The sequence below is a fragment of the Eurypyga helias genome, unplaced genomic scaffold (genome assembly GCF_000690775.1).
Source record: "Eurypyga helias isolate BGI_N326 unplaced genomic scaffold, ASM69077v1 scaffold2066, whole genome shotgun sequence".
Lineage (NCBI taxonomy): Eukaryota > Metazoa > Chordata > Aves > Eurypygiformes > Eurypygidae > Eurypyga > Eurypyga helias.
This window is the reverse complement of record NW_010257036.1, coordinates 34,365-58,426: the sequence shown is the minus strand read 5'-3', so window position 1 is coordinate 58,426 and position 24,062 is coordinate 34,365. Positions and strand designations below refer to the sequence as shown.

The 24,062-nt window shown below is 38.0% G+C and overlaps 1 protein-coding gene across 1 annotated transcript in view; it reads right to left on the bottom strand.

The window, feature by feature from the left end:
* Positions 1–275: 275 nt before the first annotated feature.
* The window catches only part of KIAA0556 (KIAA0556 ortholog), a 57,189-nt gene continuing 33,402 nt past the window's right edge, over positions 276–24,062 (bottom strand). Inside the window, exons 16-27 of the mRNA XM_010153853.1 lie at positions 23,550–23,770; positions 20,494–20,557; positions 18,046–18,223; positions 15,619–15,784; positions 11,370–11,527; positions 10,985–11,049; positions 9,512–9,622; positions 7,510–7,649; positions 4,878–4,979; positions 4,051–4,211; positions 1,579–1,667; positions 276–331 (exon numbers count right to left, since the gene is read on the bottom strand). Of these exons, the coding sequence (XP_010152155.1) occupies positions 276–331; positions 1,579–1,667; positions 4,051–4,211; positions 4,878–4,979; positions 7,510–7,649; positions 9,512–9,622; positions 10,985–11,049; positions 11,370–11,527; positions 15,619–15,784; positions 18,046–18,223; positions 20,494–20,557; positions 23,550–23,770 (1,511 nt within the window). The remainder of the gene's footprint in view (positions 332–1,578; positions 1,668–4,050; positions 4,212–4,877; positions 4,980–7,509; positions 7,650–9,511; positions 9,623–10,984; positions 11,050–11,369; positions 11,528–15,618; positions 15,785–18,045; positions 18,224–20,493; positions 20,558–23,549; positions 23,771–24,062) is intronic.

Here is a 24,062-nt window from a genome sequence, read left to right as displayed (position 1 = left end):
AGGATCAGACAGATAATGACAATTAAAAAACAAAAAAAACCCAAACAAACACACACACAAACCCAAAACAAACCCAGAAAACTGAATTCATGTTTTAAATTTCATTAGTGAAGATAATTCCCTGTAGTGAATAAAACGTCCTCTCATAAGACCGGAGGTGGTACAGCAGCAGCAGACACAGAAAGTCTTTCATGTGGACGATACGTATCTTGAAGAGCTAGATTGCAGGTATTTTGAGCTGGATGCATTCAGGACTTCCCAACCATAATCCCTTGTTATCTTTTCCTCCTCTGCAGTCCTTTTTCACATATGCAGGTTTTTGGACGTAAAGCTGTTAAGGAAAATTGAGTGCTGTTTTAAGACTCCATCTGTATCAACAGTGAAGCCCCAGGCTCAAACGAAGAAACATGCCCATTTCTTTCTCCATCCCAGAATGAAAGATAAACTACACTTTTAATAGTCCCATGGAATCACTTTCCTACTGTATCTGGTCTGAATTCAGTGTTGACACTGTTGTGAGTAGGAGGTTGGACCCTCCCTCAGAAAGGGACCCCCGGAACTCTCCTCCAACCCACACCATTCTTTGAATCTGTTACGGACCACTGCGGTTGAGATCAGTAAGTACTGCAGAGGAGACACGGGGCAGATGGCACTAGGGAACCTTCAACGCATGCCTTCACAGGCATACTGTGTCCTTAGTGCTTGGCCAGTAGATGTGATGGCCACGGTGATGACAGCTACTCTTTACTGGACACAGGGTACATCTGCACTGGAACCCAGAATGCCATTGCAACAGGCACAGAGATGTTCAAAGTACTTTTGACACAGCTAGTGGTAATATACTAATAACTTTGAAGCTGTAGTTGTACAGCAATGGCATTTCAAATCCTTCTCCTACAGAACTTTTATTACAGGCCATCAAATAATTTCTGTAACACTTTCTAGAGAAGCTAATTGGAGAAAGTGTCATGCTCAGGAGAAAAAAACCAATCATGGATATACCAGCTTGGCTGAGAATTTGTAATGTATTTAGGGAAGCTATTCTGAGTACTTTACAATGAATGACTGGGACTCTTCAGACTATAAATAAAATCTACTCTTTCTCCTTGGGAAGAAAAAAAAAAAATAGATGTTGTCTTTTTAATTATCACTTTGTAAGAGAAAAGACCAGCCAGAAAGACAGTGTAAAGTCAACATGTTTTCCCCCTTGTTACACTTACGATGATTTTGGATTTGCTTGAGGAGCAACAAGCACCTAATTCTGAGGCACGTATGCATCACCTCTAAAGCTGCTTAAAAGGGCAGTGGAGATGCAATGAGTCTGTTATTCTAAAAGCCACCTATGAACCAGTTTTCATTTTATCTTGTCAGGTTTTCCTGCAAACTTCTGTGTATGTGCTGGTATAAGCTATCGCTACGTGCTGCCTATGTCTTTGACTTGTATCGTCCACTTTCAGATTTAGATCTAAAATGAAAACCCACCACAGCACAAGATCCCTGGTTTGCCTTCCTATGGTAGAAAAAGTAGAGCTCAAGATATAAAAGAGAAAGAAGAAAACTGTAGAAGACAGAACTAACCTGGATCGGCCACAACCTGCTTCTTTTTGCTGTTGGTGACAATCTCATTTTCATTCATCATTCGCACATCCTGATCTTCCACATGATTGCTGAAAAGATTAAAGTCAGTACAATAGTCAAAATAATCAACATTGAGAAAAGCTATGAGTTGTGGAAAAGGTTACCAAGTAAGTTATTTAGGTCCTGGAGGCTAAACAAAGCTATGAAGCACAGCCACATTAGATGAGACTATCTAGAAAGGAAAGGCTTTCTGTCTGCATCCACCTGAAGGATTTCTTGCCAGTTTTAATTAGTGGCATTCATTCAGACACACATTCAAATATAAATATCATATTCACTCTACAATTTTCTTGCCTGCCTACACAGCTTGAAGAACATTAACCAAAGTGAGATTTTAAATCAGCGCTGTACAAAGAGGGCATAAAAATCCCTATGTGGAATTTAACACAGTTTTGTAACGTTGATATAGCATTATTTGAAAATTCCCTAAACTAAACAAAATTCATTTACAGTGACAAGTTTTCTTCGCTGGCTGCTGTAAAATTTCAAGAATTTCTTTTTGGGGAAGAAGTAATAACTTCAAAGTTAAATTAAATCAAACAAATTACAGGCAAAAAATGTGAGGTGAACTGAAAGTTAAAGAAAACATCACTAATAACATCTCCCTTTCATACAGACAAAACAAAAAATCCATGCCTTTGGAAAACAAAAAAGGAGTGTCTTTTTCTTCTCTCTACAAATACTGCACAAAATAGGTTTCTATTTTGGGAGAAAAATGTAATATCTCTCAAACTGTCAGTGAAACAGGGGAACCAATACTGAAGTAAATCAGAAATTACACTATTGATGAAAATATCAGACTCAAGTTCAGGGTTCATAAAATATTGAACAGTGACATGTTAAAGAGATTAGGCCAAAATCAGAAGTAACAATATATAGAAGCTCAAGAGCATTTTTTAAATGACGGGCTATTATCCAGCATGTAGTGAGGGATTTGTGTTCTATTTTTAAAGTACCCTGTATTTTAGTTGGATAGTAGGTGAAAAAGGAAAAGAAGATTGCAGAACAGGCTATGAACAAAGATCAAGAAAGCTCCTGCAGCGACATCTGGAAGAGAAGAGAAGCGGCATGTTCTTGACTGGAAAACAGATCATGCAGTTTGCATGACCCTAAAAGTCTACTCCTCTTAAAACTAAATCAAAGGATATATGTCTTACACATAACTTGCTTTGCACATTTTTGTAAAAGATGTATGGTTACAGCTGGTGCTTCTCTGCTTCCAATAAAATAACTTTGCCCATAGAAAGATGTTAAGCTGAAGAAAGTAAAGGTTCATTTCTCCTCCTTTATATATCCCGCTGAAAAATTTCTCAAAACTCCTATTTCCTCAAGACATTTTCATTTCAGTAACTTTTCCACTTGAAAAATTGTTTACCTCCAAATTTTACCATAACACAGACACTTGTACAAAAACATGAGTCTAACACAATGCATCCAAACAAGAATTTATTTCAACATCTGACAGTACCAGTGGCCAACAGCCAATGCTTCAGAGAAACACAGGAAAACAATACCCGTAGGCAAATGTGAACAACTGTTCTCTATCAGGACAGCTTATGTTCCTTCCACTTTCTCCTAAATATTTGAATATTCTGAATGAACCATGTGCCATTTTTCAATACAAAACTGTCGCCAATTTTTCCAAGTGCTGTATGTGCAAGACATTCTATTTGTTAGCTCTGCAATGTATAACAAAGTTTTTATTTCTGTAAGCTTTCGATTTTTCATTTTCAATCTCATTTAAAATAAATTATTCTTTCAATCTTTATTTTCTGTGCTAGAGACTGTTTTTTAGACCCTATCAATCCCGACCCTGTAAATAAAAGTGCATTTTTCTCTGCATTTCATCATATTTTCAGTGGGATTGCCAACCTAGTGGTTTCCATGTGTCATTTCTCTGAAGGCAATTAATTTTTCATTTAAGAAGGTCATTATTTTTGAACATTTATAAAATACTAGAATTCTGGTTCCTTAATTAGTTTCTGTGCCAAACCAGAAGGCTTTCTTTTCTTTATTCTTGATGCTTGGTTCTTTTTCATTAACTTGCTACAGTTTGGTTTTTTTGCGTTGTTTGTTTGTTTGTTTGTTTACCCTCTGTGTAATATCATTGGGATTTATTATTTCTTCTCTAAGGAAGCCTAACTTCTTTCTTTTGTCCTTATTACTACAGGCTTCCATGAAATACATGTAAATATGAATAATGAACCCCAGTAAGTGCTAAAAAGTCCTTACAAATAAAGCCGGTAGTTTGGTCCTTGTATCTAAACCAACATTGGTTGTTTCTCATAAGTGAGGCTGAGTATGCTCTGGAAAGGAATTTTCTGTAGGCATATACATATTGCTGACACCAGTCACGCACAAACATTTTTTGAAAACAAGATTCTTTCTTCCACTCAAGATCCACTCACATACCTAATAACAGTTCTCTTCTCCTGATGCCAAATCTTCTCATCATCCGTAAAGAGAATGGTATGATACGGGACCACCGGATCACAGGTTGGTAGGATGCCTGACACTACATGGTTCACCATATCCAGAATCCCATTGTACACAAGCAAGTCATCCACCAGGAGCTGAAGGTATTTAAGAAGAAAAACAAACAAAACATCTAGAAATCAGGCATTGCTTTCAGCAGTTCTCTCCGTCAATTAACTAGAAATCATTCTGCCCTATCTGTTTCACAAGTCTGGCCATTAATTTAGCTTTTGTTCTTTAAAATTCCAAATTCTTTCTATTTGTGGCTGGGGTTTGATTTTTTTTCCCCAAGATTTTGTCATCTCACTGGTGTTTCTAATGCAGCTTTCAAGTAGGTAATTAAAAATGTATTTCATGTTTTACATAATTGCCATTCTATTAACTGGAGTGAATCACTCTTAAATCTAGGAATTAATGAATCTCACCTTGTTTCAGCTGTCTAAAACTTGGGCTTGCAGTTTAAAGTAAACTAGTCTTCCAAGCCTGCTCTACAGTCAGTGGAAAAAGCAAAGCATTATCCTCTCTTAAAACAATAATCAGAGAGGAAAAAAAAAAAAATCAGATAGTGTTCTTTCCCTGGACAAGAAAGGGAGGACAGCTGACTGGCATAGATTAGTCATTTTAATACTAAATGCAGAGTTAAATGAGATGAATCCCATCCTTTGAGATTATATGGAATCACACTTCAGTAAACTGTGAAAATAAGTACAGAAATCAAGAAAGCCGACTCAACAGAACAAAAAATGTATAGAAGAATTACTTACACCAAATTCTTTCACACCTCTCTGAGGTGTTTTGGCATAATTCCATAACTTGATCATTGACACAGTAGTAGGTGCATCAAAAATGACATATACCCTATTCACCTGCAAAAGAGAATTAATTTATATTGAACAGCACAAATTCCCCAAAGAAATTAAATTCTCATGCATGTTCCATCAAAAGAAGTCTGTATTTGAAGAGATACAGCTTGAGGACAGATAACTGATGCTGAGGATTTAACTCCAGCTATCATTTCTGTTGATAATTCACAGACGTCACCTCTACCCCAGGGCTGCCCTCTCAGACAGATGTATAACTCGTCAGGAGATACCTACACCTGAGCTTGTCATCCTGGACTGCTAGTCAGAGGGAGGGGCAGAGAGACACCTTTAATGAATATCATCATCCAAATACAGACATGTGCTTCAGGATAAGGCAAGCTGGTGTCTGGTCTGGTCTATTCTACTCTTTTCCCCCAAATAAGAATGGAAACCACCTATTTGCAAGACTAAAATTTCTCTTTTATCTGCTGTCTTTGAAAGCTCTTGCAGAAGTTTTTGTATGAGGTATACAGATAGAAATGTAGAGAGAATTCTCCTGATGCTTGCTAAACAATTATTGCTTGAGATACTGCTGATTTTACTTTCAGTAACATTCATATCAAGACATTAAGACCAAAGATTAGGCTGTAGGAAACCAATCTTGGCTGTTACAGTTAATTCCATGCTATTCCTTTTATGAGTTACTATATCAACTTTGGGCCAACATATCTTAACTTTCATCTACAGCTTCCTCTGAAGTTTTAATCATTTGATGCACTGAGGAAGATATTGTTAGTTGTATTATGACATTATGCATTTTTTTACTGAAGAAACAAAGGTGTATGTGATCAATAGAACTGTTTCTATCTGCACTTTTCCAGAAGACAGCTTGGGCATAGTCTCTAATAGCAATTGTTAGACTCACAGCAAATAAGTTTGGTGGGAAATACATTCAAACATATAAATAAAAATGACAATCAGTAACAGGGGAACAAAGAATTCAAATTGTATTTACATTAGCAATAAATTGCAAAGGACAAAACCACTTTTAGAATTAGAAAAGATACTTAGAAAGGAAAAGAAAGGTTATCACATAGAATTTCCTTTAAGCTTTCAAACCTTCCAGCAAAGCAAGGAGTTAATTCAGCTTTCTAGGCAAGCGGCATGTTTCAAAGCAGCCTAGCGATGAGGGTGTAAGTATACCGAAGCTGTGGCTCAGCATCCCAGCTACAGGGGATGATCATGAACAGGCTGATTGCTTAACCCATTTGCACTTCCTGCCTGTACAACCATACCATGGAAGATGGAAGAGAGAAAAGTACTAGGTGGATCTTGTAAAGGTATAATTTGCTACAGTTTAAGGACAGAAAGTGACATTAAATTGCTTACCTCCTCCCCATTGCATGTCACACTTCATCAATTTACCCTTTTAATGCTGATATCTTAGGTTCTTCTACAGTACTTTGGTGTCAGACATAACAATACAAACCAGCATATGCATCTGTGCTAGAACTCCAGATACTGTTATTTTCCTTCCGCCAAAATGAAATAGGCTCTGCAAGCATGTCTTTCATAAGGACATGAGCAAACTCAGATGGTTGTCAAATCAATCACTCATGACGCTATAATGGATATCTGAGCATCCCATCAAATCAATTACCAGCATGCAAGATGTGGGATCTACACAGCAGGAGCCTCAAGCATTGCACAGACCTTCCATTTTCCTAAGAAATGCACGTGGTCAGTATTCCCAGGTATACTTAAAAGCTTAATTATACCCACTACATTACAACACCTAGTGATAACATAAATTATTTTCAGCACTGACTTAATTCTTTTATTTTAATATCCCAATTAATAACTGTAACAAATGGAGTAAGGATTTTTCCAACACAATAACCTGTACCACATTGCACCTCAGGTTTATGTTTTGTTACTTTTGAAATCCATCTTATTTTAAGAAATAAATACCTCTTAATGAAGCCCATAACAGGTCCATACAAAATGTCTTCTCCCAGAACAAGATCAGAACGCGTCTAAGTTTATCTGCTTTTCCTGTTTAGATATTTGGTACCCCATATTTTAAACATGGGGCTTCTAAAAGGGCTGAATCACCTGGGGCCTTAGGACATGAAATACTGTCATCTCGGATATGTGAATTCTAATTCAAGACAGAAAATTAGATTTTAAACATTCTCAGTGCTGGAAAAACATTCATCATTTTTTGTAAAAACAAATTTAAGATCCCAATCCGCTCCTGTTTGAAAGGTGTTTATTGCACAAAACATGCATATTAAGCTCCTTTGTCAGCACCTGTATCGTAGTAACTCAAAAAAAATCTATGCTAGCCTTGGAAATTCTTCTGCTGTTACACCATGGAGATGGAAGATTACAAACCTGGGAAAGGTATAGTGCTGTGCACTATCTGTGCAGTGAGGAGAAACTGGAATAAAAAGAACACCTAAAAGGCAGTCATTTAGCATCATCTACTAACACAAAATTTACCTAAAAATTATGTATGCTTCCCTTTTCCTTTATGATTCTAGCTACATCTACACACGTCACTAAAATGGAATGAAAAGGGAAAATTTACCAAACCGGGAAGAACTGGTGCAAGCCACATATGTCTGCCATCGGTTGTGTCATTTACTCTGTCGATGAGTTTGTCTGGAGTTCGGATGTCTCCTGATATACCTTCTAAAATGTTGACACTAGCTGGAAAAGCAGCAATATCTGAAAAGAACTTGAAGCTCAAATAACCAAAAAATAAGTTTCAGAAACACCATATTTAAAGGTTCATGCTTGCTCTACCAGATCCCATGAGCAAATATCCTCCAGTATAGCAGTAAAACAAAAATACTTGAGTACTTCACTTGGGTAGCTGAGGAACTTGGGGGAACATTTTTAAAAGCAGAACAACACTTGCAGAGTCTGACATTCAAAATTATTATTAAAATAGGAAGAAATTAACTAGCTGCATTTAATTTATTTTCAGGTACTTATTTATGACATCATCAATAAATTTCCCCCATCAGAAATAAGCACTTCCAAGTTGTTTTTGTGATAAAGCCCCATTTTCTGGGGGCATGAACTTGTGAAAACTCCTCATGTGAAATATGTCTGAAGAAAAGTATCTCTGTAGGAGATAGTCATCTGTCAGACTAGGTTTTCCTGGAGCTCCTCAAGGTTTGTGATAAAAATCAGTAACTGTCTAATAACGCCTTCTTTCAGTTCTTTGAGAGGGCAAGATTTAACCTTCTACTGAACAGGCTTTCCAGGTAACTAGATTTTCTCTGTGACACATCATTTATGTTAAACACATGTATATTAGAGACATGCAAAGAAATGTGGATGGATGGCTCCGTCTTCAGAATTATAAATCCCTAGCAATGCAGTATGAGTGATATTAATTTCCCTTTGTCCTGCTTTCTGAAAGGCCTAAGTCTGCAAGTACTTATAAAGAATTTAAGAAATAACACTGCAATGCCTCAACTGTTTAAGAAAAGCTTGCTCCAGACTCAGGACTGAATTATCACAGTAAGTACTGCACTAAGACAAACACAGTCTTTTGGGAATCCTAACACATCCAAGCAACACAACTGCATAAGCAGAAACAGGTGATCGTCCAAACTGGAAAGACACCATTTAACAGCTCAGTTAAACAGTCCCTGTTCTTAAAACTCATCTGTTGCCACCTTCCAGTTTCAAAATGCTGCTTCACCATTACTGATGTTTCAAGTTCATCACTCATCATACATGATACAAATAGTAATAGTACTCAGGAAAGAGCTTTTATTACCTTTTTCATCATATCCACTATTTATTAGGCAATGAGGATTCTTAGAGACATACAGTGCATGCAGCTTCCATGCTTTTTATCTAGTTGGCTAAGAAACTGTTTCTTCCATGTGAATGAACTACATGAATTATATATGGGGGTGTGAAGCTGTCAGATCTTAAGGGACTTTACCTGATACAAAGCACCGAAGTGTAACCCTGATGACCAAACCTGTCCTTCATTCCATCTGTTGGCTACCCAGGGAGCACTGAATCAAATTCAGTCTCAGCCCTTATCTTCATGACTGGATCAGGTGTCTAGAATAGCCTAAAGCTCCAGAACAAGGGCTATGAAAAATGTCTTTCTTGTGGCACAATGAAAGATTCCGTAACAAAGAACTGAGCTCAACCTTTTCTCATGAATTTATAGCTCATCAGACTTTCTGGTCCTTCCATACCATAGAAGAAGTAAGTGTTGATATGAAAAAATACCATATCCTTCTTAAGCCTTCCCTTCTCTAACCTCGCCCTCAGAATATTCTACAGTTGGAAAAAGAACAGCAGATAAAAAGTGGCCAGGAGAACTGCTTTGTTGGAGCATGCCATTCAGAGAATAAATGTTCTGAATGTGCCTAGAATACATTAAAACATATGGAAACAAATATCAGCACACAGTATAGAGAAATACAAGGAGAACAATCACAGGGCAATTTGACACAATTTGGAAGAAGTAGAAAGTGATGCCATACGATAATTTGCCAGGGAGCAAAACTGTGTATCTGAAAGGGATAGAGACTCTGGGGTCTGTAGAAGGATACTGTTTTCAGTCAGTAAGATTTGGTCTCCATGTTCGTTGAACAACTCAAGTCCGTTCAAACCAATGTAGTATGGATCACCCCAACTTGTCAGAAGCTGAAACTGGAAAACAACTAAAAAGCAAAAAGCTATTAAGGAAAATTGATACCGATACTTTGTCCTAACAGACTATTTAATTTGCAGTTTCAGAAATGATTGTGCAGCCAACATCTTGACGGCAGACACTCTTATTTGCAGGTTAGAGGAGTTACACCATGGGTAAGAAAAAGTCCATTTTTCACTTCTGATTTCACTGTGTCTTAAACCTTTCTCAATAAAGTATTTTAAGACAAGAAGTCTGCCTTTTCGATCACAGATAATACACAAATGAACATCTGCAGGCGGCACAACTAGTCTATCTGTATATGTTTATATACATTCATGTTCACCTATATCTATGTTAGTTTATGTTCTTACATCAGATGAAGAACTACTGATTTTTTTTAGTGTATGTCTTACCATCTTGTATACTGCAACTCATTAATACCACAGCTCCTATTTGGAGCCTTTACTGCCTTCCTATGTATCCTGAATATGCCTTTGCCTGGTTTTGAATTATACAGGTGATAACTGGCCAGTGAATATGCCCCTAAACTGAATGGCAGAAAATGTAACGATGCAGTCTGTGCTACCCACTTCTCTAATGGAGCACTCATTTGTATCTCTTTCCACTACCCAGACCCTGATTTTCATGAAACTGGAATTTAGTATTGCTGGGATCTCATCGTCTCCAAACTTGGTTAGAACAGCCTAATGGATTTTAAAGGCCCATCAAATAGCTGGATGGCATGACAGTGAGGATTATCACAAAAGGCTGTGCTTACCTAGGAAAACATAAGCTTAAAAAGCACAAACATTACAAAAAATTGCAATTAAAAGAAATATACATGGTTCTGGTTGACCTTTATAAAGTTATAAAATAAGACAAATATTCAGAGCTATACAAAAATACAAAGACTACTTCTAGCTTTGATAGGCTGGCTGGATATTGTGCTAACGGACTTCTATAGCTCCAGCTGGAATGGATTATAAAAGGCAAGAGAAAAAGGTACCAGAGTATCTGAAAATAGGTAACACATCCATAGCTTATGTTCCATTTATTTATACTTAATTCCATTTATTTATACTTAGACAACCTGGTCTAGTGGAAGGTGTCCCTGCCCATGGCAGGGGGCTTGGAACTAGGTGATCTTTAAGGTCCCTTCCAAGCCTAACCATTCTGTGATTCTATGATTCTATAATTCATAGTTAATGGCCTAACCATTCTGTGATTCTATAATTCATAGTTAATGGAAGCCCTTTTCATATTCTGGGTATCTTGTTAATTTCTTAAAGCACCAGAAATTGTTGGATTCAAAAAGCTCAGGACTCATAACCATAGTATATAACTCTAAAATATTCTAAATAACAAGTAAGAAAATGACAGAGAAGGATACAACCACATGGCATTAATGGTGCTTCATAGTCCATACTAGCTTGTTCCATTCTCTTTGAACTAGTCCTGCCAAAGAAAATATGATGAAATAGTTTATTTATGGACCCTTGCCTCATTCAGAAAAGAAGAAAACAAAACCAAAGGACTAAGCCTCCACACACACGAACACTTGACACACACACACACACCCCGCGATTATGTACTAGATTGTCCTCCATAAAATCTGGTTAACAGTATATAGTTAAAACTCAATGAAATATTTTGCTCAAAGTGCTTCCTATTTTCATCCAGGTGCCTCATACAGATTAGCTTCAGCTGAGAGTATGAAAGAATACTAAACCATTAAGAGAAATTGTGGTTCAGATAGTAAAAACATCCCACTTTACCTCCTTTGCACTTTATTAATCGGCTGGGGCTGCAGAGAGTCAACAAAGAGAATTTCCTGGGCGAAGTCAAAGTGGCAGTTACCCGGTCCCTTGCGGATAAGGAAGCCCTCCGTTGGCGAGATGCTGCGGCCATCCAGCAAGACATGGACTACCTTAGCCTGGTTTCAAAGAACATAACGTTACATTACATAAAATAAAATAAATTCAAAACAATTGCATTCACTTCAGAGGCTGAAATAGTTTCAGTAATTGTGTTACATTTATTTCATTCCTCCATAGTATGACATCCTTTGGCAAAAGAAAGACTAAACCAGCAGATACCAGTTGCAACCCATAGTGTGCAATTCAGAGCATCACAGCTGACACTGACTGAACTGATGAGATTGATGAGGATGGGAGAGGTGAGGATTTGGGGGGAAGAAAAAATAATACATTGAAGAAATCCTTCAATTACTGCATCTCACTAGATCTTTGCAAACGGAAGCTTCCTGAGCCCGCAGCAATACATAGGCACATCAACAGAATGGATGGACTCAGCTTTCAAGCCAGCCTGTATCTCGGAGGTGATCTGAGGATACAGTTAGAGTCATCATGCACCTGAATGCACTGGGAGATCAGGTCTGATTGCTCAGTACTGGCTGAAGCTAGCCTTTAAGAAACATAAACCTGGTGGTGAGCAGACTCTTTGTGTCTCCATTGCATTTACAGAAAGCCTGTATTTCACCTGTGGTATTTATCTTTGTGGCAGGTGGCACTTGGATGTTTCCAGGATCATGCAAACTCATCTATCAAGCAGTGCTGTATGTATCCTAAGGGCATATGAATAAAAAAGAGGTACCTGTACCAGGCAGAAAGAATTGAGCCTTGACCACATCATGGATGCATGCCTGTTTTATACAATCTCTGAAGGTTAAACTAAATAATTCAGGCACACTTATTCAGATGATGAAGGAGTCCTGGCCCCTTCACCCTCCCCCACTAGCACCAGCTGATGTTGTTTGCATGAACCCAGTCACATAACAATTCAATCGTGCAGCGTCAATTATCACTGCTTCTTGCCCTGAAATATGTTAAATAAAACTTAATGTTAAGCACAAGCAGCATTTAGTGCACTGAATCTTTCACTTACTAAGGATTAAAGCATGAATAATATCTGTAAAATATAACAAGATAGCTTTATAAATGGCACTATGATTAAAGCTTGTTAATTAATGGACTGAACCAAAATCAATTCATCTAGTTATCAAAAGACTTAATTTATTCTAAAGGCACTGTGAGTCAGCTTTCTAATATTTGGATTTTATACTGACTGATGTATATATGATAATCTGAGGTTAACTTAGTTATGTATGCAAATATTCAATTTTCATTATTAGGTTTTCTATTAAAAATTTATATGCAGTATTTATAGTTAAAATTCCCATTTCAGGTATCAGAACTTAAAAACATTCAGAGTTTTCCGCAAAGCCTGTATAGTATCAGTGACCTGATATTCATAATGGTTTTCATATTTTTTCCATCTGTAAACCATTTTTTATCCAATTACAATTTCAGGAAGTTACATGTGCAATATCTCAAAAGCAAATAACTTTCAGGAAGGTGGTTTGTTGTTCTTTTGGTTTTTTGCACAAATATACCTTGATTTGAAACCTCAAAACCTCAGGTGTTCTACTAGACTAGAGGAGGTGCTCAGCTCATTTCCAATCAGCATGAAGATTAATTAGGAGTAAATGTTTGTATGAGTACCAAATATGGAGAAATAACTAAATCTAGTTTCATTGTTAATAAGCTTGTGAGAAAAGAAAGGAAATATCCTTTTCATATAAGAAACTCTTCTGCATGCTACTTTCCAGCTGAATCAGTCTGCCAGGCTAAGGAGAGGAAGTGAAAAATCCACTGAAATACACTTTAGTTTAGGAAACATATATTGAATGGGAGGTCTAGAGGCTTAGAGATGAAATCTTACCTATTATACCACAGCTGCTTATATTTATATGCCCTTTACAGCCCTCATTTCTAAGTAATTTTCATCATCTGAGAAGGCACTCAACCATCACACATAGCATTTTACAAATCACATAACAAAGCTTTCACAAGGTAATTTTTCATAGAGCTGGAAATAGCGCACGAGCCTTCATTTTGACAGTTCACTGCCATTACCCTCTCGTACTAAAGCTGTGAATAGAATCCACCATCTACAGCTGCCTAGCAAATCATTCTATCTCACACGCGGGGACTGTTTCCTAGAAGGAACAGCAATACTTCATGAGACACATGCTACGATGCCCCAGGTTTACAGTCTAAAGCCTCTGTACTGTGGCCCAGCAGTTACCTTGCATCTTCAGCTTTCTGAATAATTTATTTCACCCCTTCAGAGGGCTGCAGGTATGAACTCCTCATTTAAACTGTACCCGCTAACTGTTAGGGGACTTGCAAGCCTGCCACCTGCATGTATGCTTTATCACTCACCTCTTTTTTCTACCTCGCCAAGTACATGTGGAAATATACCTTCCTTTGTTCCTTCCTTTCTTGGTTTGGTCTCCAACAACTAAATTCCATGTTAGATTTCAGGGATTTGGCTATTTCTTTCCCTCCTTTAATATTTGAGACACACATACAGGAGTTGATTTGGTATGAAAATTCATGTTCAAACTTTTCTCCCCTGCTCTGCCCTCAAGAGGCTTGGGCTCACGACGTCAGTGAAAAACATCCCACATCACCACTTATAGTCCTTCATATTGCATTTTGTATGCAGAATCACGGGAAGATGTAGGTTGGAAGGGACTTGCGCAGGTCTGCAGTCACGGCTCCTGCTCAGGGCAGAGAAACCTGCAAAGCTAAATCAGGTTGCTCTGGGCCTTGTCAAATTTAGTTTTGAAAATCTCCCATCAGTGCATACTGTCCCAGAGCATAGGGAAGAGTCCTTTCTTCATGCCAAACCATATCCACTAAGTAACAGATCTTACTGAAACCCCCCAGTTGTTATACAGGGGGTGTGGTTAGATGGGTAAGCTCAATGTGCTCCTGAACCCTCCCACATGTCAATCGTGTTGGGTTAATGCAGTGTGTTACACAACCACGTGCCATGTGTTAAAATCGCTAGATCAGTTGTGGCTTAAATGAAAGATCTGACGCTCCGGCCCTCTGGGAGTCTTTGGCCAGGCTCTGGCACTCAACAACATCCCACGATGATATTAAAAGATGCCAGCGCTCTGTTGTGGAGAGGGAACACCACCTATTTATGTATCGTGCATATTAAAGTAATTCCTGGAAGATAAATTTACACAAAGAAGCAATTCTGCAACCTCTGGCACTATCTTGCCCAATCCTATGAAGGATCCATGCCTCCATCTTCAATTCTACCATTTTTTTCCAGATCTATGCTGGGTTTTTTTGTCTTGACACTCTCCAGTTTAACACATACCAACGTTTTTCTTCTTATCTATTGACAGAGTTTGGACATCAAGAATGCAACAGTTATATGTGAAGGGGAAGATCTGGAAACAAATGGATTCATAAATTTTCTGTGCAGTGAACAGCAACTACTTCTTCATTATCATTACGAGTGCATGTAGAGCTTCTGAGAAAAAACAGGGAAATGAGGGACAGCCAAACTCAGAGTGCCAGCAAGACGTGACAATTCCTCCAAGAGGTGTCGATTGCCAGTCGATTCCAAGAATTCAGAATGAAAAAAATATGAAACAAGCAATTTGGAAAAAGAAGAGAGGAGGTATGTTATACGATTTTAACTGAACCACTTTAGCCAGACCGTTTCAAGATGTCAGCTTTCCCTAATAGATGCTAGAGTTCTAGAGACTCTTCTTGGAAAAGGTACCATGATTGACTGGCCTTCTGTAACTTACCTAAACAGAATTCCTGTTGGAGAAGTGTCCCCTGTTCTACCACTCCCTGTCTTCCAGAAAATAAATAATCATATGGTAGGCCTAAATAATAGACACTGAGAAGATACCACTTCAGAATCATATATTTTGAAAATGATATGTGCTATTGTATGTGTGTCTCAGAAAAATCAGCTGTGAAGATCTCTTTAAACTATCTCTGGCTTTTTTTCAATATTTGCTGTTTGTGGAGACAGAAATGCATTATACCTGCCACAAAATTCAGACTCAGACAATCTAGAAAGATTTATGGTGTTCCATTAAGGCAGCTGTATTCGTTTATCACGGTACCAATTTTCCAATGCACTGCTGTATATTTTTGCTGGCAGTGCTCCTTTTCTTTTACTTACCCCTCTAAAGGTATCCTCTGGAGATTTATTATAGTTCCAAAAGCGAAGCCCTGCAATACTTTCAATTTTATCAAAATGGATTGTGAGCAGATGATCTTCTCCAGAAGAGAAGGGAACGAGCCACATATGGTCATCCTCTACTGTGATATTAGTCCCATCTATTAACCTACAAAGAGAAAAATCCATTAGCTGCAAAAAAGGAAAAGCTTACTTTTCTCATGAAAATCAGGGACTTTACTAGGTGTTCCTTTTTTCCTAGATGCCATTTCAAGCTTCTGGGGCTTATTGTGCCCATGTGCATGCAATTAAAAAGCACAGTAAACATCAAAAATCACATGTCATTGTTGAATTAAAGACAGTGGGGGTGAAAAAACTATTTCCTTTAGATGGTTCCATTTTTCCTGTGTGAAGAGGGGCAGGCAGAAGAAAGCTCAACTACCTTTGTGCCAAAATGGTTGAAGGCAAAACTCTAAGGCCCAGGCACACTATAACTTTATTAATAGAGTTCCATGGCTGAACTAGTGTATCTGGCACTCTGCAGTGTGTTACTGTGCCAATGCAGCTACGCTGAATCCGACAAGGAGCTGGAGAACCCGGAGAAGAAGCAGCGTCTGTTCACATTCTTCTTCATGCGCACATTTAGGCACATTCCAACCTTTTAAAAAGCTTCCTACCAGCATGACAATGTCTTTTTATAAGAGCACAGACTTCAGGCTGACAATAATGTTAATTCCATTATCTCCTCATTTTGGAATTCTGACTTTATATTCTTATACCACAAAATATGGCATACAAAGATGGAGTAAAAAAGAATATGAATTAATTGCCCGCTGTAATTACTTTTGTACACTGTCCTATGCACTTACTATTTATTTAAATATTTAATGGAAGGATGAGTGCCAGACTTGGCAGTTCCTTAAAGAAAAATATTTGAATAAGGACTCTTTCACAGAAGAGCTGATTAGGGTGCCCCTGAGAAAAGATACAATTCTTGACTTGGTCCTGAACAGCACACACAACCTATTCCAAATGCTGCAGTAAGAGCACCGTACTGTACCCAACTTCAGCGTGTTTGTAAAAATATTAAAAGCAAAAAAAAAAAAAAAAAGCCCCTACTTCTTGCGTCCAAAACAGTTCCTCAGCCAAAATGCAGAAGTATGTTTAAAAACCAGCCTGGCTCAGTGGCAGGGTAAAGGAAGTTATTATAAGTCATCTTTCAACAAAAGTCATGATGAAAACCCCCTAAATTGATGGGATCATAAACTCTGGAAGGCTAAATGCATATGCACAGGTCAAAAAAGTGTATGAAGGCTAGCATGCAAAAGGTACCATAATTAAAATCCCTCCAATACATTAGGAGCAGAAATCCTGCCAGAAATTCTGTAGGACTGACAGATGACCAGGCTCTAAAAGGAGCATTCAGAGAAGATAAGACATCAACAGAAAAGCTAAATGACTTCTTTGCATCTGGGTCCATCAAAGACTCCACAAGCAGAACCTCTTCACACAGGGATCTCATGGGAGGATTTCTTAGATCCTGATATCTATGGAAAAGATTTTCATACAAGTCAGCAGAACTGAGAAATTATATACAAGTAAGCTTGACATCTGAATAAAATTAGCAGAAATTACACAGAACAGTTAGTGTAGATCAATACAGATTCTAAGGAAGACTCAACAAAGACTTTGAAAAGAGTAGTTCTGATTCATAAACTTGTTCACAAGACCATACACATGCCAGAAGCCAGGATTACAACTGAAAATACCCTTTAAAATCAAGATATGACTTGGAAACAACAGGATGCAGCTTCAGTAACAACAAATGCCAAGTTGTCTCCAGACCTATAGCCTCTGATTTCTATACTGTGACTATTTAGGAAGTACACTTGTCAATACATAAAACTTCACTGGAATTACCAAAAAAAAAAAAAAAAAAAAAAAGGCTCCAGAATTGCCTAAAGAACAGCACCTACTTGCGCAATACCCTAATACATCCTCACCCTTTGCTAACTTGAAAATTTTCCTTGAGATTATCCAGAAATCCTGCATAAATATCACTGCATATGCATAGACAGATGCTACAGAACACCCACGTTTCTGCCTGGAAAGACCTCAGCAGAGATACCAAGCCGGCATGTTATCATCTCCTAACCATCTTCTGGAAACATCTCATTCATGTTTCTACAACAAGCTGTTCCTGGGTAGCTTATGAAATCCAAGAATGAGCTGTAATGCTATGAAAATCATATTTGCATTAACATGTGTTAGCATAATAAAAGTTTATATATTTCTGTCACTTTATAAAGTGTTATGTAAATGCATCTAAAATTGATAACCTCCAAAACTGTTGGTGGAAACAGCAGCGAAGGAAAAGAAAAAAGCTCTGCAGAAAATGCTTGCACAATCCAAGTCTTTTTTACTACTTACTTTTCTAATGTTCTGGAATCTCCTGTATACTGTGGAAGATCATTCAAGTCTCGGGGTGAAGCAGAAATCTGTTCTGTATTTATTTTTAATGCATGACCATTCTTTCCTATCACTTCAAGTCCTGTCAGTCCAAGGTAATGACAGTCTCCCCAGGTCATAGTAAAATTCAGTTGCAGGCCTATATAAAAGAATATACATATATCTATATACATACTTACTGGTTTGAAGTAAGGAGCCAATATAAGCATGCATGCAAGCCCCAAGGATTTGCAGTATGTGTGTTTTGTTTAGCTCAAATAACTGTATTTGGATACTTCCTGGTCTGCATGCCTCCCTCCGTGGAATAGCGCAGTATCTTCTGTAAATCTGTGTCAGACCCCTTTAGAGGGCTACCAACATCTTGCTCATTTATAACTACACAACCCCGATCGAGCATGTTATCAAGTGTTTCATTACACAGATATTAACCTGACAGTAATTCAACGATACATTAAGCAGTTACATGATAGATTTTGTCATTACACAGTGAAGACCTATTGGTCTGAAGCATATCTATCATCTTTTGACAGCTAAATGACTATATAAGACTCATATAAAACCAGCCTCTCATAAATCCATAAATTATGAGAGAACACCAACTCATAGTTAAACCAAAACCCAAATTTGATGTACTAGTGTGTTTAAGTTACCATCTTCACATCAGAACTGGACACATGGAAATATTTTAATGGAACAACATAAGTGACAAGCAACAATGTTGATTTGCCTGCATCTCCAGAAAATAAATAGGAAAGAAAAATTGGCCAGACAAAAGATTGTAAATGTATCTTCAGATCCACCTGTTTCATGCCTTACTGAAAAATTATAAATAGCATGTACAGATATAACAAGTAATGTTCCAATCTGATCAGATTCCATAAAAATCCATCACTGTAAATTAAAAATATCTGTCATTTCACACATTACAGAAGCCCAGAAATAACCAGGTTGGATAATGTTTAAAGAAGCACCAGTAGTCATGATGCCCTGTAAAACAAACAAGTATTAAAGCTATTAAGCCATCCAGCCCAATTACCTATAAATAGCCATAGCAATTTACACGAGACTAATCTTGATATACACATAAATTCACTTGGGTGTAAGATCTCTTTAGCATTTGCAAGGACACTAAGAAATAAATAGTTTTATTAGCTGACAAGTCTGGAGCTATGGCTACATTGATATTAAATGCTATTCCCAAGGCCATTGCTAAGACTAAACTTGCTTAATATACAACATGCATGAGTTCTCAGGCAAAACCAGTGTATATTTTCAAACAAAAGGGGAAAAACGGGGTGAAGCAGCTATCCACACCAGGTTTAGTGTTCACATCACCATGCCAATGCCTTCACAGAATCTCAGAATGGTGCAAGATGGAAGAGATCTCTGGAGGCCTCAGCTGACCCCAAGCTCAGAGCGTGTCCATTACGTCAGGTCACATTGTGCATGTGACACCATGCACAATTTATTACCAGAAGGCCTAGATGAAAAAGGCAGGACTGCTAAGTTTTGCACAATTCCCAGTAATTTCCCAAAAGAAATGAGGACTCTCACTCCAGGTCTAAGGGATCACCCCACAGCATAAGGAGAACAAGGAACAATACACACAGGCAGGACAGGGTATGCAGAAATCATTGGCAAAAATGAGTTTGTAGTTTCTAGTTGGTTTTTTGCTTTTGTGCAAGGTCCTTTACAGCAATAGTCCCTTGTAGCCATTAATGGCATTTTTTTTCTGTGTAAGACACTAAAGTGGAGTTTCTCTTGCATTTTGTAAGACACGGAAAGCCTCCCTTATATATGAGTAGCTTTCTCCAGCTCTTTCATGGAAACCAGGACCTCTTTGCCCAGTAGAAACAAGTCAGTCCAGTGAGCTGATGAACAATGACAGTGTGAGAGACTGCATCTGCTGAGCTCTGAATGACACCCTCACTATTGTTTTGACCCACTTTGAGAAATGGGAAGAGGGAAAGGCCTCTTAGGTTTCCAGAAATGAATTGATCGTAGACATGTTCATGGATCAAGTTCACAAATCAGGTGCTGTATGGATGTAACACTCTGGTCTAGCTTTACTGTAGGGTTGCTATTGTCAATCTGATCTGAGAAATGCAGTCTACAAAATACATAGGATTGGGAGAGAATTGCTGGGTAATGGACACAGCTATTACAAATCCCATTCAGGGACTAGGCAAATGGGTAGTGTTATTTCTCTGAGATTAAAAGCCAACTGTTGGTATATGAAGTTCTAAATGCCATATTAAACAAAGCTTCTGCCTTAAATATTCAATTACTTTTCTTTATTCCAGACCTGACATCTGCCACAAAGTTCTGTACAGCTCTGACAAATCAGCTCCTCCTTGATAACATGCTCGGGAAAGGGTGGTTAAGCAAGAAGTAAACATAAGAGCTTACATTTCCCGGTAAATATTCCTGATTCCTTGGGTATACATTCCAAGAGAGGGCCTGGCTCTTGAACCTGAAAAGTAAACCATGAACATGTGTATCACATATACATTACAGACATATTGTTTATAAAACAGGGGGCAGGGGTTGGTGGGGGTTTTTGTCTGTTTCTGTGGTTTTGTTGTGGTTGGGATTGTTTTTATATCCAGCCTTTTGTATATCAATTTCCCTTTTGCCTCACCACCCAGGCTGTCTTGCAAATAACGGAAAACATGCCCCAAAATGTACATCACGTGGATCCTTAGAAAGTCAAGACTAATAGGGTTTTTTTTGTTAGTGCATGTAGGAGTGTTAAATGGGAGACTCCCTAGTGTGGGCTACCTGATCTCAAAGGCTGAAATTCTGAAGTCACTCTTTTTTACTTGCAGACTGCCATTAGCAAATGAAATATGCTGTATTTGCAACATGTTGAAAATATGTTGCAGAGACAAGAAGTCTGGCCTCAGAGAGTGCCATCACAATTTCCTCTCAAGAATCGAAGGGCAGCACAGACAAACTTGTCCAAAAGCTTGCATCTGTTCTTTGGCAATGCCAATTAATAATACCCTATGCTATTCAACATAGCCAACCAGAAAGTGAATAAATAGATGACAAATTTGATCATACTGGGCCAATTAGGGCAGGAAAGACAAAAGAAAACCGCAAAGGGTGGCAGATAGACTTCATTTAATTTAGTGAGTGTGATAAAGTGACTAATTACATTAACTGTAGGTAAATATAAAAATGCTACACATGAGGAAAACAACCCCACCTTTACTTATACATTATTGGGCTCCAAAGTAAGTAACAGCGGGTTAGAATGAAATCTTGACATTACTCTAAGTAGTTCTACAAAAACATCATCTCAATCCTTATTAGTAGTCAAAAAGCCAAGCAGGAAATTAGAAGTCCAGACCCGTTCTCTCTAGTTTCATTCACCATTAGAAGTAACTTCCAGTCACCCAGAATATATCAAATGGACCTAGACTGTGCCTAAAAAAGTAAGCCTTGTCAACACTTTTTTCCTACTGTTATATTAGATCTCTGCAGTATAACCACTGACATCCTGGATATGTATATTCCCAGACAGCAATATACTTCATGTAGTAGCAAATATTCTTGTGGTAACTAAGTAGGTGAAACTGGACAAGAACTGTGCATGGAAAACCACACACAGCCTACACAAGATAGCAAAACCCCTATGATTGGGGGTACCTTTCTCACAAAGCAGTGACTCTTTCTTTGATGTCTGATGACTTTTTCTCAGAATGACTTTGAAAAAACATCCAGGGAATTGAAAGTTGCAACTCAACTACATATAAATATCCATTGATGCAATAAAGCTGCTGCTCTGACCTGCTATAGAAGTTGGCATGTTAAGGATTACCAAATGAATGAGAAAGATGGCCACGGATAATATTAACAGGAAAGAAAGACACTTCCATGAGAAAGCTCAGTAGTCAGTGCAGTAAAACACTGTTTCACCCATGGAACATGCTACAGGGAAAAAGGGTGAATGATCAACAGGTTGAGACTGTTCAAACCCAGTACTAGTCTTAATGACAATGTCATGCTGGGAAGACAAATCATCTAGAAGATGTGTATCATTCTGATAGCATAAGCATCCATCTACAAAATCTTGATGGTACTAGCAAATACAGAAAGACAGGGAGATCAATGGCTCAGTCACAATAGCTTTTGTTATTCCATTACTGATACAGAATGTTTCAGATTTAGAAAAGGAGTATGAAGAGTATCAGATGAACAGCAAAATAAAACAGGATCTGAGTAAGGAACAGACAGTCCAGGTCAAGACTTCTGTGATGGAAGAGGCCCTGATGCATGCTCACAATAAACAAGTGATCAAGAAAAGAAAGGTGAACTTCAAATTCTGTTCATAAAAACCTGCACTGCATGAGGTGTCTGAACAGTTTAAGATAGCTCAAGCAAGGATGGGACCAAAACTACTGTTGCCAGTGTTAACTAGCACTGGAGAAGTCAAAGGGTTAGTCACTGACTCACGATTTTAACAGTGAGATCAAATTCCAGTGTTATGAGATTTCCCTTCCTCTTATAAGCCACCAGGAGAAAAGGACAAGACCGACCAGGAAGGCAACAGCACAAGGCTCATTAGGAACCATATGTAACCGGGAGCCCTTCAGCTGAACCACCTGGGATTTGGATTGATTCAACTTTGGGTGTCCTCACAGTCTCAAAAGTAAAATTGTGTCCCCTAGAAAAAGATGTCTGCATTGAAGCAGCAGTAGGTGCTCATGAAGATTCTAAGGTGGTAAAAGATTTTTGATGGAAGTCAGGTCTAAGGCTCCCCACACACCATCTTGAGCAGAAAGTCTTGCAAGATCTTTGCTCAGGCAACGGGCTGTTGGGCTGGAGTGGTATCAGGCAAGATTCCAGTAGTTGAAAATACAGCCTTCCTCCAAGTAGTAAAATACCTACTGTATGGAATAGGAAAGGGACATTTTTATACTGTAAAATGCACACAGGTCTATGGAGATGCTAGGCAAAAATGGAAAGAGGAAAACGTAAGGGGAGGGTTGATAGGGGGAGATCCTTCTCATGAAAAATACTTAATTTGTGGAGGAAGAAACAAGCAAGAGTATACTCTGTGTGGAAAAATCTTTAGTTTGGAGTGACAGCAAGCAAAACTGCTCATTACACGAGTAACTGGCAAAAATCACTAACAGTGGCATAAACCTTCAGGCGTACCTAAAACAAAAAGAACTCCCTCTAACCTCTGTAAAAGTAAGTAAAGAAATCTATATATACACAATCCAGTATAGGCTTCCTTGTAGGTTTATTAATTAATCATGGAAAACAAAATTTGGAGGACCTTTTGGGCTTTAAAAAAAGTTGCATAAATTATTGAGCGGGAAAAAAAAAACCCAACCAACTTTCAAACAGATGGATATATTAGTCCTTCTGCAAAGCTTTACTCCATCATGGAAATCAGTTGTCTCCTACTTCCACACCTAGTTTCAGAAAGACATTTATAGAGTTCTGAACACAGAGGTCCCTACCTGTTGATTCTCTGTTCTTAACCCTGCTTGTGTAAAAGGTCTTTCATCTCCCTCCCTGTCAGCAGTTGCTGGCCTCTTTAGTTCTTCCTCATATCTCAAGGAGCTGGCATTTTCCATTTCTCCATCATATTTCTCATCGTAGCAGTACACAGCTTCAAGAATATCATCATCAGTAGTGAACAATATAGTATCGCCAAAGTGCTCTGGAGCTGGAGGCAACATACAGCATTAAAAGGAGAAACTATACAAAAAATATAGAGAATGATGAAAACTGTTCTTTGTCTTTCTTCACATTTAATTTGTAGTAGTGTTTAAAGATAATATATGGTAAATTGATACTGATTACTGATATAATTAGTATGTTCATTCTCAAACTTACACTGCACAGCAGAAAAACAGAGAACTCAGTCAAATTTCAAATACATATAAAAGAAAATGGGAAAAAAAGCTTCTCCATCCCTTTTTCTAAAAGACCGTATCTGTGAAAAGAAGTCAAAATCT